The sequence below is a fragment of the Oratosquilla oratoria genome, chromosome 18 (assembly GCF_046742065.1).
Source record: "Oratosquilla oratoria isolate Oo_2021 chromosome 18, ASM4674206v1, whole genome shotgun sequence".
NCBI lineage: Eukaryota > Metazoa > Arthropoda > Malacostraca > Stomatopoda > Squillidae > Oratosquilla > Oratosquilla oratoria.
Window position 1 is genome coordinate 8943841 of NC_134794.1, and position 12376 is coordinate 8956216.

Here is a 12376-nt window from a genome sequence, read left to right on the forward strand (position 1 = left end):
ACATGAAGAACTGTCACTCTAGGATAGCCCGCATGAGGAATTGTCACCCCGACGAAGTCTGGGGTGACGATTCTTCACGTGATCCAAAAATTAAATCAATCAATCTTACCCATCCTGGAGACAGGAGACGCCACCGGAGACTTGATCCCGGACGACGTCTCCACAAACTCGGTGTGGCCGCCGACAGCGCCTCCGGCAGCGGTGCCGTTCTTCTCCGGACTCCCCTTGCTGGGGGACGCGTTGGCGTTCGGGCAGAACTTGTGCTGCGGCAGGCGAGGGCTTGATGGTGGAATATCGCTCAAGTCGTCGTCGTCGTCATCCTGTGAATATACGGTCCAATAAGAACAATACTACTACTACTACTACTACTACTACTAATGATAATAATAATGGTAATAATTATAATAATACATAAATGAAATGGAAAACAAATAAGATATCGCTGTCGGTGTGGCGGTTGTTTGAATATTTCGGCCATTCCGTGGCACCTCCTTTCTTATACTAACCTAACCGATCCGACCTCAAAGGACTCCGAAAAATCATGAACTGACAGCGATATAGTCTTAATTCTTAATTTTATGACACGATTTGCAAGCACCGTCAGATGATTTCATTCAGCTAAGAGAGGCTCCCACACCTATGCATTTTGCCGAAGGAAAAACTCGAAAGAAAAAAATAAAATCAATCTGCCTCGTCTCGGTTTAATCATTCAGCTGAAAGAAGAAACTTTTGCAGCACAGGCTGGACGGCCAAACCAATGAACCCTTTCACTGGTAAATGTTAACTCACTGTCAATAAGGATGTATATACAAGATACCTTGCAAAATGTTTAATTAATTCTATATTAGTTATACTACTAAGCCTCTCAAAATTGGAAATAATTAATCAACGAACATGTTTGAAGAAATGGGACAGGAAATACTAGTTACACTGACAAGACCAAAATTGGAATTCGCAGCGTCTCTATGGACACCTAGTTTAAAAAAAAAAAAAAAAAAAATAGAAGGTATTCAAAGATGGCACCAACACTGCAATTTAACATACGAACAAATATTGGACAAACTAAATTTACCAACCTTAGAACAAAGAAGAGAAAGAGGCGATTTGATAACCCTTTACAGAATTATGAAAGGGATGACCTACTAAAATGGCACAGAAGAAATACAAGAGGACACGAGAAGAAAATTAAGAAAGTTACAGAAGAAATCTGAAAAAACAGCTTTCCAGACAGATATCTGGAACAAACTGGAAGAGGAAACAGTGGGTGCTAAAACTATACATGACTTTAAAGAAAAAACTGGATGCGGAAAGACAACAGCGGGTCACCATGAGCATAGCTCTCCTCCTGCAAAATACTAAATACACACACACACACATATACAGTATATATATATATATATATATATATATATATATATATATATATACTAAAAACCCACTGTTGATTGGATTAAGAAAAGAAAGGAAATAACGATTTCCGTATATTTCGATCACTGGCTGTGATCCTCTTCAGCGGAAAGAAATATACGGAAATCGTTATTTCCTTTCTTTTCTTAATCCAATCAACAGTGGGTTTTTAGTGTATTTACTAATGTGTTACGACATTACTTGGCAGTGATATATAACATATATATATATATATATATATATATATATATATATATATATATACAGTATATATATATATATATGGGAGGTTTAAAACATTTCTATAAATGTGTATACCTGAAAGGCTTCCAATTATGAGTACCTGTAATAGCTTTTCCCCTATTTGAGGCAGACTCCCCCACCCCCCTCCCCCTCCCCCCAGGGCCATTCGACATCAAAGGACATCGGAAGCAAAGGTATTTTGAACAACCAAAGCAACAAAGGCAGACCCCCCACCCCCACCCCTATCCCCAACGCGACCATTTGATCGCAAAAAACACGAGATTGTCAAAGGATAATAAATCATAGCTGGTCAAGATTAATCTACTTTGAAATTTGTTTGATTGCCTCTGTGCTCCCGTAAAAAATGGTGGTGCACATTTCATCGTCCAATAATTACGAAGCAAGAGGGAAAAATATATATACTTTTGACGTCACTAGGGTAACCGACGCGCCAAGCTGTGATGCCAATTATTTATTTATTTATTTATTTACTTTCTGAGCAAGTGCAGACTGCTTAAACCTATCACTGTGAAGCCATTTATTTATTTAATAATTTATATAATTATTCGTTTTTTTTTAACATTTCCAGCAAGTACTATAGCTGAATAAAAAAAAAAAAAAATGCTGTTTCCAGACGATTTCATTCAACCGAGAGAACTAACACCTCGTGAAGGAGTGGATAGCGTCCTTGTTTCAAATGCAGGAGGCTCAAGTTCGATCCCTAGCTTTCGGAGCTTCCCAATCCATCTCTGCAACTGTCAGCATAGTTGAACTCTTGGAGCATTGGTTTCCGGCTCCATTCCCAACCCCAAATACCATTCCAACAGTCTCGACTCTTCACTGCGGTGAGGTGCATAGGTTGTATCGTCGCCCAGGGGGATAGACCGCCGGTCCTGTAGTGGACCATATAGATTGAACACCTACACACAAACATACACTAGTTGTCTTTACTGTTTACATTGTGTAGGTAGTTCGAAACCCCATGCATCAGCGCGTAACGGCAGATTATGGGGAGAGTTTAGTCTTGAATCCTTCAAAAGACCCGACAAAGGATATCATACCTAACCACCTCGTAGAGCGAGAAAAAAAAAAAAAAAAAACCGCCTACATCTCTTCCCCTCTGGGATATAAAATATGACACAATTCATGGCTCGTAAATCAACCAGAGTTATTGAAATATAAATATGTGGAGCTCAGAGATCTTATCAATTAGTATAATTAATTCTAAACACAAATGACAACAGTCAATCACGTGATTTGGCTGAGTACCTCATCCCCTTTGCAATGGTAGTGGGTGACCTTTTCTCTTACACTGGCTGCCGCCAGTCGATTTTATTCATCTTAGTTCGACAGGAGGTGACCCTTGATTGCTTTAGCTACGACGACGCTCCATATTGACATTATTTTGGCTAAGGCCAGGTGATTTTATTCAGCTGAGGGCGAAATCTCGTGTTGAAGGGGTTTAGGTGACATTGGTGTGTCGAGTTTGGTCGCATAAAATATGGCGCCAGTAGCTAGAACGATATATATATATATATATATACATATATGTATATATATATATATATATATATATATACATATATATATATACATATATATGTACAACACTGAATGGGTCCCAATGAACAGATATATATTTTTATCAACCACTTAACCGATTGCGCCATCTTGATGGCACAATCGGCTAAGTCACTAACACTTGTCATGTGCTAACCCAGGTTCAAATCCCTGACCATACCACGTATCAATTTCTGCATGTTGGCCTTCTTGAGTACTTCTTGATGTTGATGACTTAGAATTAAAGTGTATTGTAGTTTATATATGTTGATATATATATATATATATATATATATATATCTACATATACATATATATACATATATATGCAAGTAACCACTAGGAAAATGAAAAATTGGTGGCCGAACGTTTACATCTATTTAAGACATCTTCAGAGGTACAATACAAAGAAGAGAAATAAGGACATTATATACATACAGAGCATGTAAGAAACTTGGATTTCCTAGTGGTTACTTGCACATTTTATGAATCACGTGTCGTGATTTCTTGTGGTTACTTGCACATTTTATGAATCACGTGTTGTGATTCCTTTGCACACACACGCACACACACATATTATATATATATATATATATATATATATATATATATATATACACATATATATACATATATATATATATACATACATAAATATATACATATATATGTAATACTGTATATATATATATATATATACATATATATATACATATACTATATATATATATATATATATATATATATATATATATATATATATATATACACATATATGACTTCACAAGGATAATGATTGAGGCTACAGAGACTTGCTGGGTATTGGATAACACTTACATCAGTTGAGAAGTTGAGGAGGTTCTGCACGGGCGCCTTGATCAGCTTGCGGCGCGGCGGCGGAGTCGAGTCCTTCTCCAGCACCAACATCCCACTGCGGGAGGTCTCCACCACTGTGGGAGAAAAGAAGGAGAGAGAGGATGTTTAGTTCCTGCTCAGAAACGGGTGGAAGGTAAGGTATAGAAGGGTGGGAGGGAGGTGGATTGAGGAATGGATTGGAAGGGGGAGGTGGATTGAGGAACAGATGGAAAGTGGGAGGTGGATTGAGGAATAGACATGAGGGGGTAAGGTGGATATGGAAGAGGAGGGAATGGAGAAGAGATTTCTGATGTGGTTTGGGTTTCATGGAAAAAAGATGATAACGAACGCCATCTTTTTTTGAGAATTTGATTCGTAAATACAAGTCTATCTCCCGAATTTGAACACCGCAGATTCATCAATTCCTCAATTTTTTCCCCTCCACAGTCCAACGTGACGGCTGTGGTGGTGGTAGTGGTAGTGGTGATGGGTTGGTTTGATGTTGGTAGTTTGGTGGTGTCTTGGCGATACAGGTAAGTGGTATTTGGTATCTCTGTTCATCATCACTCACCACCTCAGCGTCGCCAGACGATTTTATTCATGTCCCTCTGCCTTACCGAATGGGATTTTTTCTTTTTGTTTCTACTGAAGCCAACCTATTTCAATCAGTTGTCTACCATATGGGGTACAACAGCAACCCCGGAACACACACACACACACACACACACTGTCTCGACAGAGACTGCAGCAGATCCGAGGTGAATACACACACACACACACACACACACACACACACACAGTCAGTCTCGACCGTGACGGCATGGGATTAAAGTGAAAATTAATGTGGTTGAAAAGATGAAACTCTGTACACTTGACCGTTTAGTGTGTGTAAAACACACACACACACACACATATCCACTACACACACACACATACACAGTCAGTCAGTCTCGACCGTCATGGCATGGAATTAAAGTTAAAATTAATGTGGTTGAAAATATGAATATATGTACACTAAAGTAGACACACACACACGAATTGTGGCGCAGTGGTTAGAGTTCCCGGCTGCCACTACGACGGTTCGGGTTCGAATCCCGCCCAGGGCTGAAATAATTTCAGTATCGCTACGGTGCGAGCCGTTACTCCAACTCTCGTGGGCGGGGAGTTGGGTGCGTGCGTGTAAGGTCACAGCATTACCCATAGATCGGTCATACATGAGCTCTGAGCTCTCATCCGAGAGGGTAGTATATGTCGATCACGAGTCCAACACGTGGTCCAAGACCATTTCCCGCCCACTCTCCATACATTCCCGATTTCCCTCTGCCTTAATGACACCCACCCAAACATAACGCTAATTAGCGCAATTAAAAGCAAAAGGGAGAGGTATACGGCAAATGAGGGAGTGAGTGGGAGGGATGAGGGGGGGAGGGAGTGGGAGGGGAAGGGAGTCGCTACCTGTCTGATGGAGAGTACGAAAAGGTACTGCTTGGGTAATTAGGGAGTTGAGGGCGAGGGAGGGAGTGAAGAGGGAGGAGGAGGAGGAGGAGGGGGAAGCTGGGAGGTGGTGAGGAGGAGGAGGAGGAGGAGGGGAATTAATTTCATGGTCATGTACAGGAATATCTATTTACCCGAGTTTAGGAAAAAAAAGCATTTGAGAGTGAGAGTTTTCGTTGAGAGTACGGGGGGAGTTTTAGCTGAGAGAAGGGAGTTGTGGGTGCGAATTGAGAGGAGTATATTTGGGACTTTGGGGTGGATCTGCAGATCAGAGTGAAGAGTATTTTCGCTAAGAGCAGTTGGGAGTGTGTGTGTGGGAGTTCTGTTTGTGAACGGAATGAGTCGTAATTGAGAGTTTGAGGGAGTGGGGAGGGAGTGGGGGACGGCGGCTGAGATTGAGTTTCTCCTAAAAAAAAAAAAAAAAAAAAAAAAACCGAAGACGTTGGAGCAGATTTCCAAAACAGACTTCGCAATCATCGGGTAAGAGCGAAATGAGGAGGCGACCTCCTTGCAATGTGAGCTGCTTGTTGTAAACGCGCATGCGCGCGCCCACAGCAAGAGAGCATTTTGCAAAAGTGGTGCTTGTTCTAAGGAGATGCAGTTGAGCAGAAATTATCTCGCAATTGATCTCTCCACTGCGCAACAGAGAGAAAAAAAATCTAGCTCATTCCCAACCATCCAGAGGCAGTACCTGCCTTCAATTTCCATTTCTGGGTTCAGCCAGAGTACTTTATTCGCCTGTTGGGAGACCTTGGCACAAGGATAAACAGCTTAATTAAGAACGCAATTTATTAACTATCGTAGCAAGAACTGGGAAATACATTACCCACAGAAAACAACAACAATTAGATAAATACACAAACTAAAATAAATTAATAAAACGTTCAAATGCACCATCATGTACACATTGATATTGCAGCTTATATCAAATTACAGCGGATCAGAGGCACAGGCAATTAATTACAGCGAAAAGGAGATCCAAGCAAGCTTGAGGCATCTGGAACGAGGGCAGCGGTCGGGCGAGAATCAAAGGGATTACATGAAGAACTCCAGCAAGGGGGAGCACCATCAGGCCGGTCAAAGGAGTGCTGGAGGTAACAGAAAACGGTGATGATGGTATGGGAGTCTACACGGAAGGAAACCCCCGACACTAAAGAGAGAAAAAAAAGAGAGACAGAGAGAGAGAGAGAGAGAGAGAAAGTAATGGGGTCCATCAGACACTTACGCACTGACGCTCTTCGGCAGAATCTTGGTTCCCACGAAGTTTCCCTCCTCCGGTCGAAGTAGCCACCCGAGGGCCTTCCCGATCTCCCAGATCGACGATTCCACACCTCCCACAGGTGTCAGGATTCCCCCCCCCCAACCCCAGGGTCTTCACCCGATGCTTCCTCCCCCCCACCCCCACCCCCCAGGGTCGTACTTCCATGCACGCAGTAATATTCTTCATTGTCTCGCTGCACGCGAACTCCTCTTCGTCACTTCCTCATCTTCCGGCATTGTCCTTCCCCCGTCACACTTCCGCAGGTTTCCTACCCACCCACCCCCGTCCAATGACCGTCTGTAGATAACCCAAGACCGTGGAAATGAGAGGTTCTTACGTGGATTATTTTCATCCCTCCCTCCCCCCCCCCAGTAACTGGGTTGACAATGACTAACCCATTCAAACCCCCAAACACACACACACAAACACACACACACACACACACAAACACACACACAAACACACACACACACACACACACACACACGGAGGTCCGGGTTCGATAACTTCAGTATCGCTCCAAATCTCTTCCGGGAGGGAAATAGCTGTCGATCACGAGTCCAACATGTGATCCATAGACCATGGTGAATCACACACACACACATCTATTATATGTGTGTGTGTAAATGGTTGGAGCACAAACAGAGCACTACTAAAAAATCAATGATAAAAATTAGTGTAAAAATACTGGTAAAATGTATCTTCCAAAATATATAGTGTACGGCGCTTCTATAAATATATCTAAGTGCTTCAAGGATTACAAATCACTGTGACGTTATAAGACATGTAATACAAAAAACTTGCTGTAATTTTGTATATAACCTAACAAACACGTACAAAAAACACAATTCTACGAACGAAAACACTGCAATAAATATTGCTACACTTTGCTGGGAAATACGGAAAATATGTGACATATTTTTTGCAGTATATTAACTGGTAGTTAGTGAACTCTTAGTGGGTCTAATGAGTGTTGAAGTTAGTGGTCTTCTCCAGGGCATATCACACTGGTCATCCATGAGCTTTACCAGCACAGTTGAGTAAAAAACGACTTCGGTAACAATATTTTATTTTTCAAATCTACACATATCAAATCATCTTTCCGTCAATTTATAGCAAAACTGAATGATGAACTAAGAGATTCTAGACCTATACGAATGTTAGACACAGTGCTGAAATGATCTTAGAGAAGTCTAGATTTCTGTAAGCGAGTTCCTATCTAGTTATTCAAATGGAGGTTGGAGGTAGAATGTCGAAGGTAAAATGGCTCAGTGTGATAACCACAAAACGTGACGGAGGGAGGGTTGGAAACCTTCCTGAGTACCGTCCAGGATTCGATCTCAACCTCGTACGACGCAGACCCGCGTTCGCATCTCAAAAGCTCCCGAGTACGTTAGGGCAAAGGTGACGGTCTAAGTGGCTGCTCAGCGCTTCTTCAGAGGAACAAGACCCGTGACTTCTTTTTCCACCTTCATCAACTTGTCACAATGTCCCAGCATATATATATATATATAATATATATATATATATATATATATATATATATATATAGAGATACACTGTATATAAGACAAACAGGACTCCTCTCTGCCTCTCTTCAGACTGAAAGAACCATTTACTCCCACCCCCCCACTCCTCCCTTAACCTGCCCCCCTCCCCCGGGTCCTCCTCCCTCCTCCCTCAGCCTCCTTTCCTGACGTTAAGAAAAACTAAAGACTAATTTCCTGCCCGAGATGTTTTTCTCCAAGACCCGGCTCTTCTCTCCTACGCCATCTTTTTTCTTTTCTTTTTCTTTTTGACACGTTTTCTCAATATGCTCGGCTTTATCCTTCCACACACTTCAATGCTCCTCAACGGTGCTCTCTCCACGTCTTATGAGAGCGTGTGTGTAATAAAGCGGGGGGAGGAGGTTTGGAGAGAGAGAAAAAAGGCGTCTTTATTTTCGTATAATTATTGTGTGCAGCAGAATATATGTTAGTGACAAAAGACAGTATTCATACAATATTGTATTATATATATATATAATTATATATATATATATATATATATATATATAATTATATATATATATATATATACATATATATACGAGTATATATATATATATATATATATATAAATATAGATACATATATATATATTTTTTTAACATCTTCCCTTCATTACTGGGGAACTATTTAAATATCTACGTAGTATTTGGGTCCCTGGGTTGTGAAGTCACAGAGGGAGCAAACTTGGCAATTAAAAATACTCGTATGTATAAATAATAATAATAATAATAAAAAATTGATAAAAGTGGAGCTACTCTTGTGTTAACTGACATATTCTCTTTGCCCCCCTCGTATCTCTCCACCAATCATGGCGCCAGCTCCTGCGACATGACGTCACGCCAAAAGGCTACTGAGGTCACCACGAATCGATGACGTCATATCCGGCGGTAGACGTTCACGCGGTGCCAAACGTTGGGAAACAAACGACCCGATCGGGATATCTACGGCGCCATTTTTCTCTGCGGGGAAAGAGGAATTTCGCTGCCGATAACTCGCCGTCGCTCGGCGTCGGTGCCGAATGAAGTCGCGAAGGCGTTCAATAATAAAGGAGAGATTGAAGACGGCCGCCAGCACAAAGGAAGGACAGCTTAAAAGTAATCAATATTTTTTCTTCTTTTATTTGTGCGGATTAGAATAAGTTTGGTGAAGGAAGAGGAAGAGGAGGATGAGGAGGAGGAAGAGGTGAATAAAAAGTTAGATAAAGAGGAGAAGGAAGAGGAGGAGGAGGAGGAAAATGAAAAGAATGAGGGGGAAGAACAGGAGAAGGAAGAGGATGTGGAGGAAGAGGAAGAGGAGGAAAAGGAAAAGAATGAGGAGGGGGAAGAATAGGAGAAGGAAGAGGATGTGGAGGAAAAGGAGGAGGAGGAAAAGGAAAAGGATGAGGAGGAAGAATAGGAGGGGAAGGAAGATGATGTGAAGGAAGAGGAGGGGAAGGAAGATGATGTGAAGGAAGAGGAGGAGGAAGTGGAGGTAAAGGAAAAGAAAGAGGAGGAAGAATAGGAAGGGAAGGAAGAGGATGTGGAGGAAGAGGCGAAGGAGGAAAAGATGAAGGAAAAGGAAAAGGAGGAGGAGGAAGAAGATGTGGCGGCGAAGAGGAAGTGAAGGAGGAAGAGGTGAAGGAAAAGGAAAAGAAAGCGAAGGAGAAGGAAGAAGAAGAGGAGGAAAAGGAGGTGGAGGTAACGGGGGCTGAAGAGAGGGAAAGGGTTGTGAGGAGCAGGGGGAGGGAGGGAGGGAGGGTGGGGGAGAGGAGGAGCGGGAGGGAGGGGAGGGAGGGAAGGAGGGAAGGATCCTCAGATGCAATTGCTGTCAGGCTGAAGTCGTAGGAAATGTTGATGGTGACAGGTAAGTCTCTTGCTTGGGTGAGGATGGAGAGAGAGAGAGAGCAGATGGAGAGAGAGAGAGAGCAGATAGAGAGAGAGAGAGAGAGAGAGAGAGAGAGAGAGCAGATGGAGAGAGAGAGAGAGCAGATAGAGAGGAGAGAGAGAGAGAGAGAGAGAGAGAGAGAGAGAGAGAGAGAGAGAGAGAGAGAGAGAGAGAGAGAGGAGGGCAGAGAGGTGATGGGAGAAGTCAGGGGAGGGGAAGTGATAGGAAGAGAGGGAAAAAGAGGAGAAGTGAGGGAAAGGGAAGGGAAGTGAGGGGAAGGGAAGGGAAGACAGGAGGATGAAGTAGAGGGAAGAGGGGGAAAAGGAAGAGAGACGAGGGTGAAAGGGAAGAGGGAGATAGAGAGAAGGGGGAAGAAAAGAGGGGAGGTGAAAGGAGGGAAAGAGGGGAGGGGGGAAGAGGAGAGGAGAGAAATAAATGGAGGGGAAAAGGGAGGCAGAGTGAATGGAGGGAGGAAGGGAGGGAGGGAGAGGAGACAAGATAAAGAGGAGGGGAGTGGGAGTGGGAGTGGGAGGGGGTAGTGGAGCACGACGACGTAAAAACAACCAATGAGGGCTTCTGTGGAGAAAACAGGCCAAAAAGAGGCAAGAAAAGTGTATGTCAAAAAAAAAAAAAAAAAAAAAAAAAAAAAAACTGGACATATGGTGAGAGAGAGATAATGGGAGTGGAGAAAGTACAGTGAGAGAGGGGGTATGGATACAGAAAGGATGGGGATGGAATAGGAAGAGAGAAGAATGAGGGGATAGGAAGAGAGAGGAAAGGATGAGATAGAGAGGGGAGGGGGTGTGATAAGGAGAGAGGGGAAGAGGATGGGAGAGGAGAGGGGAGGGAGATGGGATAGGGAGAGAGGGATGGGGGGAAGGGAGAAGGGGGAAGAGAGAGGGTGTGGATTAGGGGGGGGGGCTTAGGGCCCTGAGAGAGTTAGGGGGGTGGGAAACGACGCAGAAGTGAGAGGCGTGGATGAGATGTAGATTCTTAGGTTCAGACACGCGACTGTAGCCTCGCATGGTCCTCTTCGACAAAGTTAATTACATTTTGTAGATTAAGGTTCAGTCTGTTGCCAGACGATTTTATTCAGCTTGAGGAGATATTAGGACAAACCTGTTACATTTCCAAACCACAATTAGGGCTTGAAGGTTTCGCAAACACTCCACGCTGTTACTGTCCCTCTTGTGCAAGGGATTTTTTCTTCTTTTTTTTTTTTTGTAAGGGCGCATCATTAACCACAGATCGATCTATAAACGAGCTCTGAGCTCTCACGCGAGAGGGTAATAGCCGTCGATCACGGGTCCAACACATGATCCAACACCATGGTGAGGCTAAAGATACAAAAATCAAAATATTACTTGAAATCCAAGACGGTGTGGTCTTGAAGCACCCGTCACACGATCCGACCCGACCCAGCTAAGGGGAGGAGGGGGGTTGGGGGCAATGTCCCCCCAAACGAGATAACTTCGCTATCCCCCCCCCCAAAGGAAGTGATGAAATCGGGGGTATTTTGTGTTCCAACATGTCTCTCACTGTCTCTCTCTCTCTTTCTTGTGGTAAGAGAGACGCCATTCTCGTCTGGGTTCCAGAGCCATCTTGCCTTATGTCGCCATTAGTGTCACTTCGCCAAACGACCGTCACCGTGAAAGCCCCCCCCCCAAGCATCCTATCGCTTCAGATACGCCAAAAATACCATCAACCCGGGATATCTTGGCAGAGATAGGGGGAGATAGAGAGCGAGAGCCAGAGAAAGAGAGGGGAGAGAATGTGAAATAGAGAGGTGGGGAATGTGGAATGGACTCACCAAAGTCGAAAGACACGTCTTCAGCACTACCTGCTTCAGGAGGAAAGTGACCACAACTGAACACAACACGGAGACCCGCACGAACTCACGGTTCTACCTCTTGGCAAAGACGCACAGCACCCGACGCGGCGGAAACGCTGCGTACTGTCTACAGCGGGGGTATCGTATGTTTATATATCTTTTTTCAACAAAGAATCGCGTCCATCAAACCGACGACGGGCTGATTCACGGGAAACACGGAAAGTGAGTGTGTCACATTCGAGTAATGACCTCGGGAACACCTGAGGACGTTTCTGCCTACACATCTGGTCTGGAGGGACTAGTTGAACATTT

General features: G+C 43.4%; 1 protein-coding gene across 3 annotated transcripts in view; it reads right to left on the reverse strand.

Moving 5' to 3' along the window:
- The window catches only part of LOC143035048 (protein spire homolog 1-like), a 579804-nt gene that overhangs the window by 15417 nt on the left and 552011 nt on the right, over nucleotides 1-12376 (reverse strand). For all 3 annotated transcript variants that reach the window (XM_076201518.1, XM_076201517.1, XM_076201516.1), the window contains exons 11-12: nucleotides 4048-4160; nucleotides 110-320 (exon numbers count right to left, since the gene is read on the reverse strand). In XM_076201518.1, the coding sequence (XP_076057633.1) occupies nucleotides 110-320; nucleotides 4048-4160 (324 nt within the window). The remainder of the gene's footprint in view (nucleotides 1-109; nucleotides 321-4047; nucleotides 4161-12376) is intronic.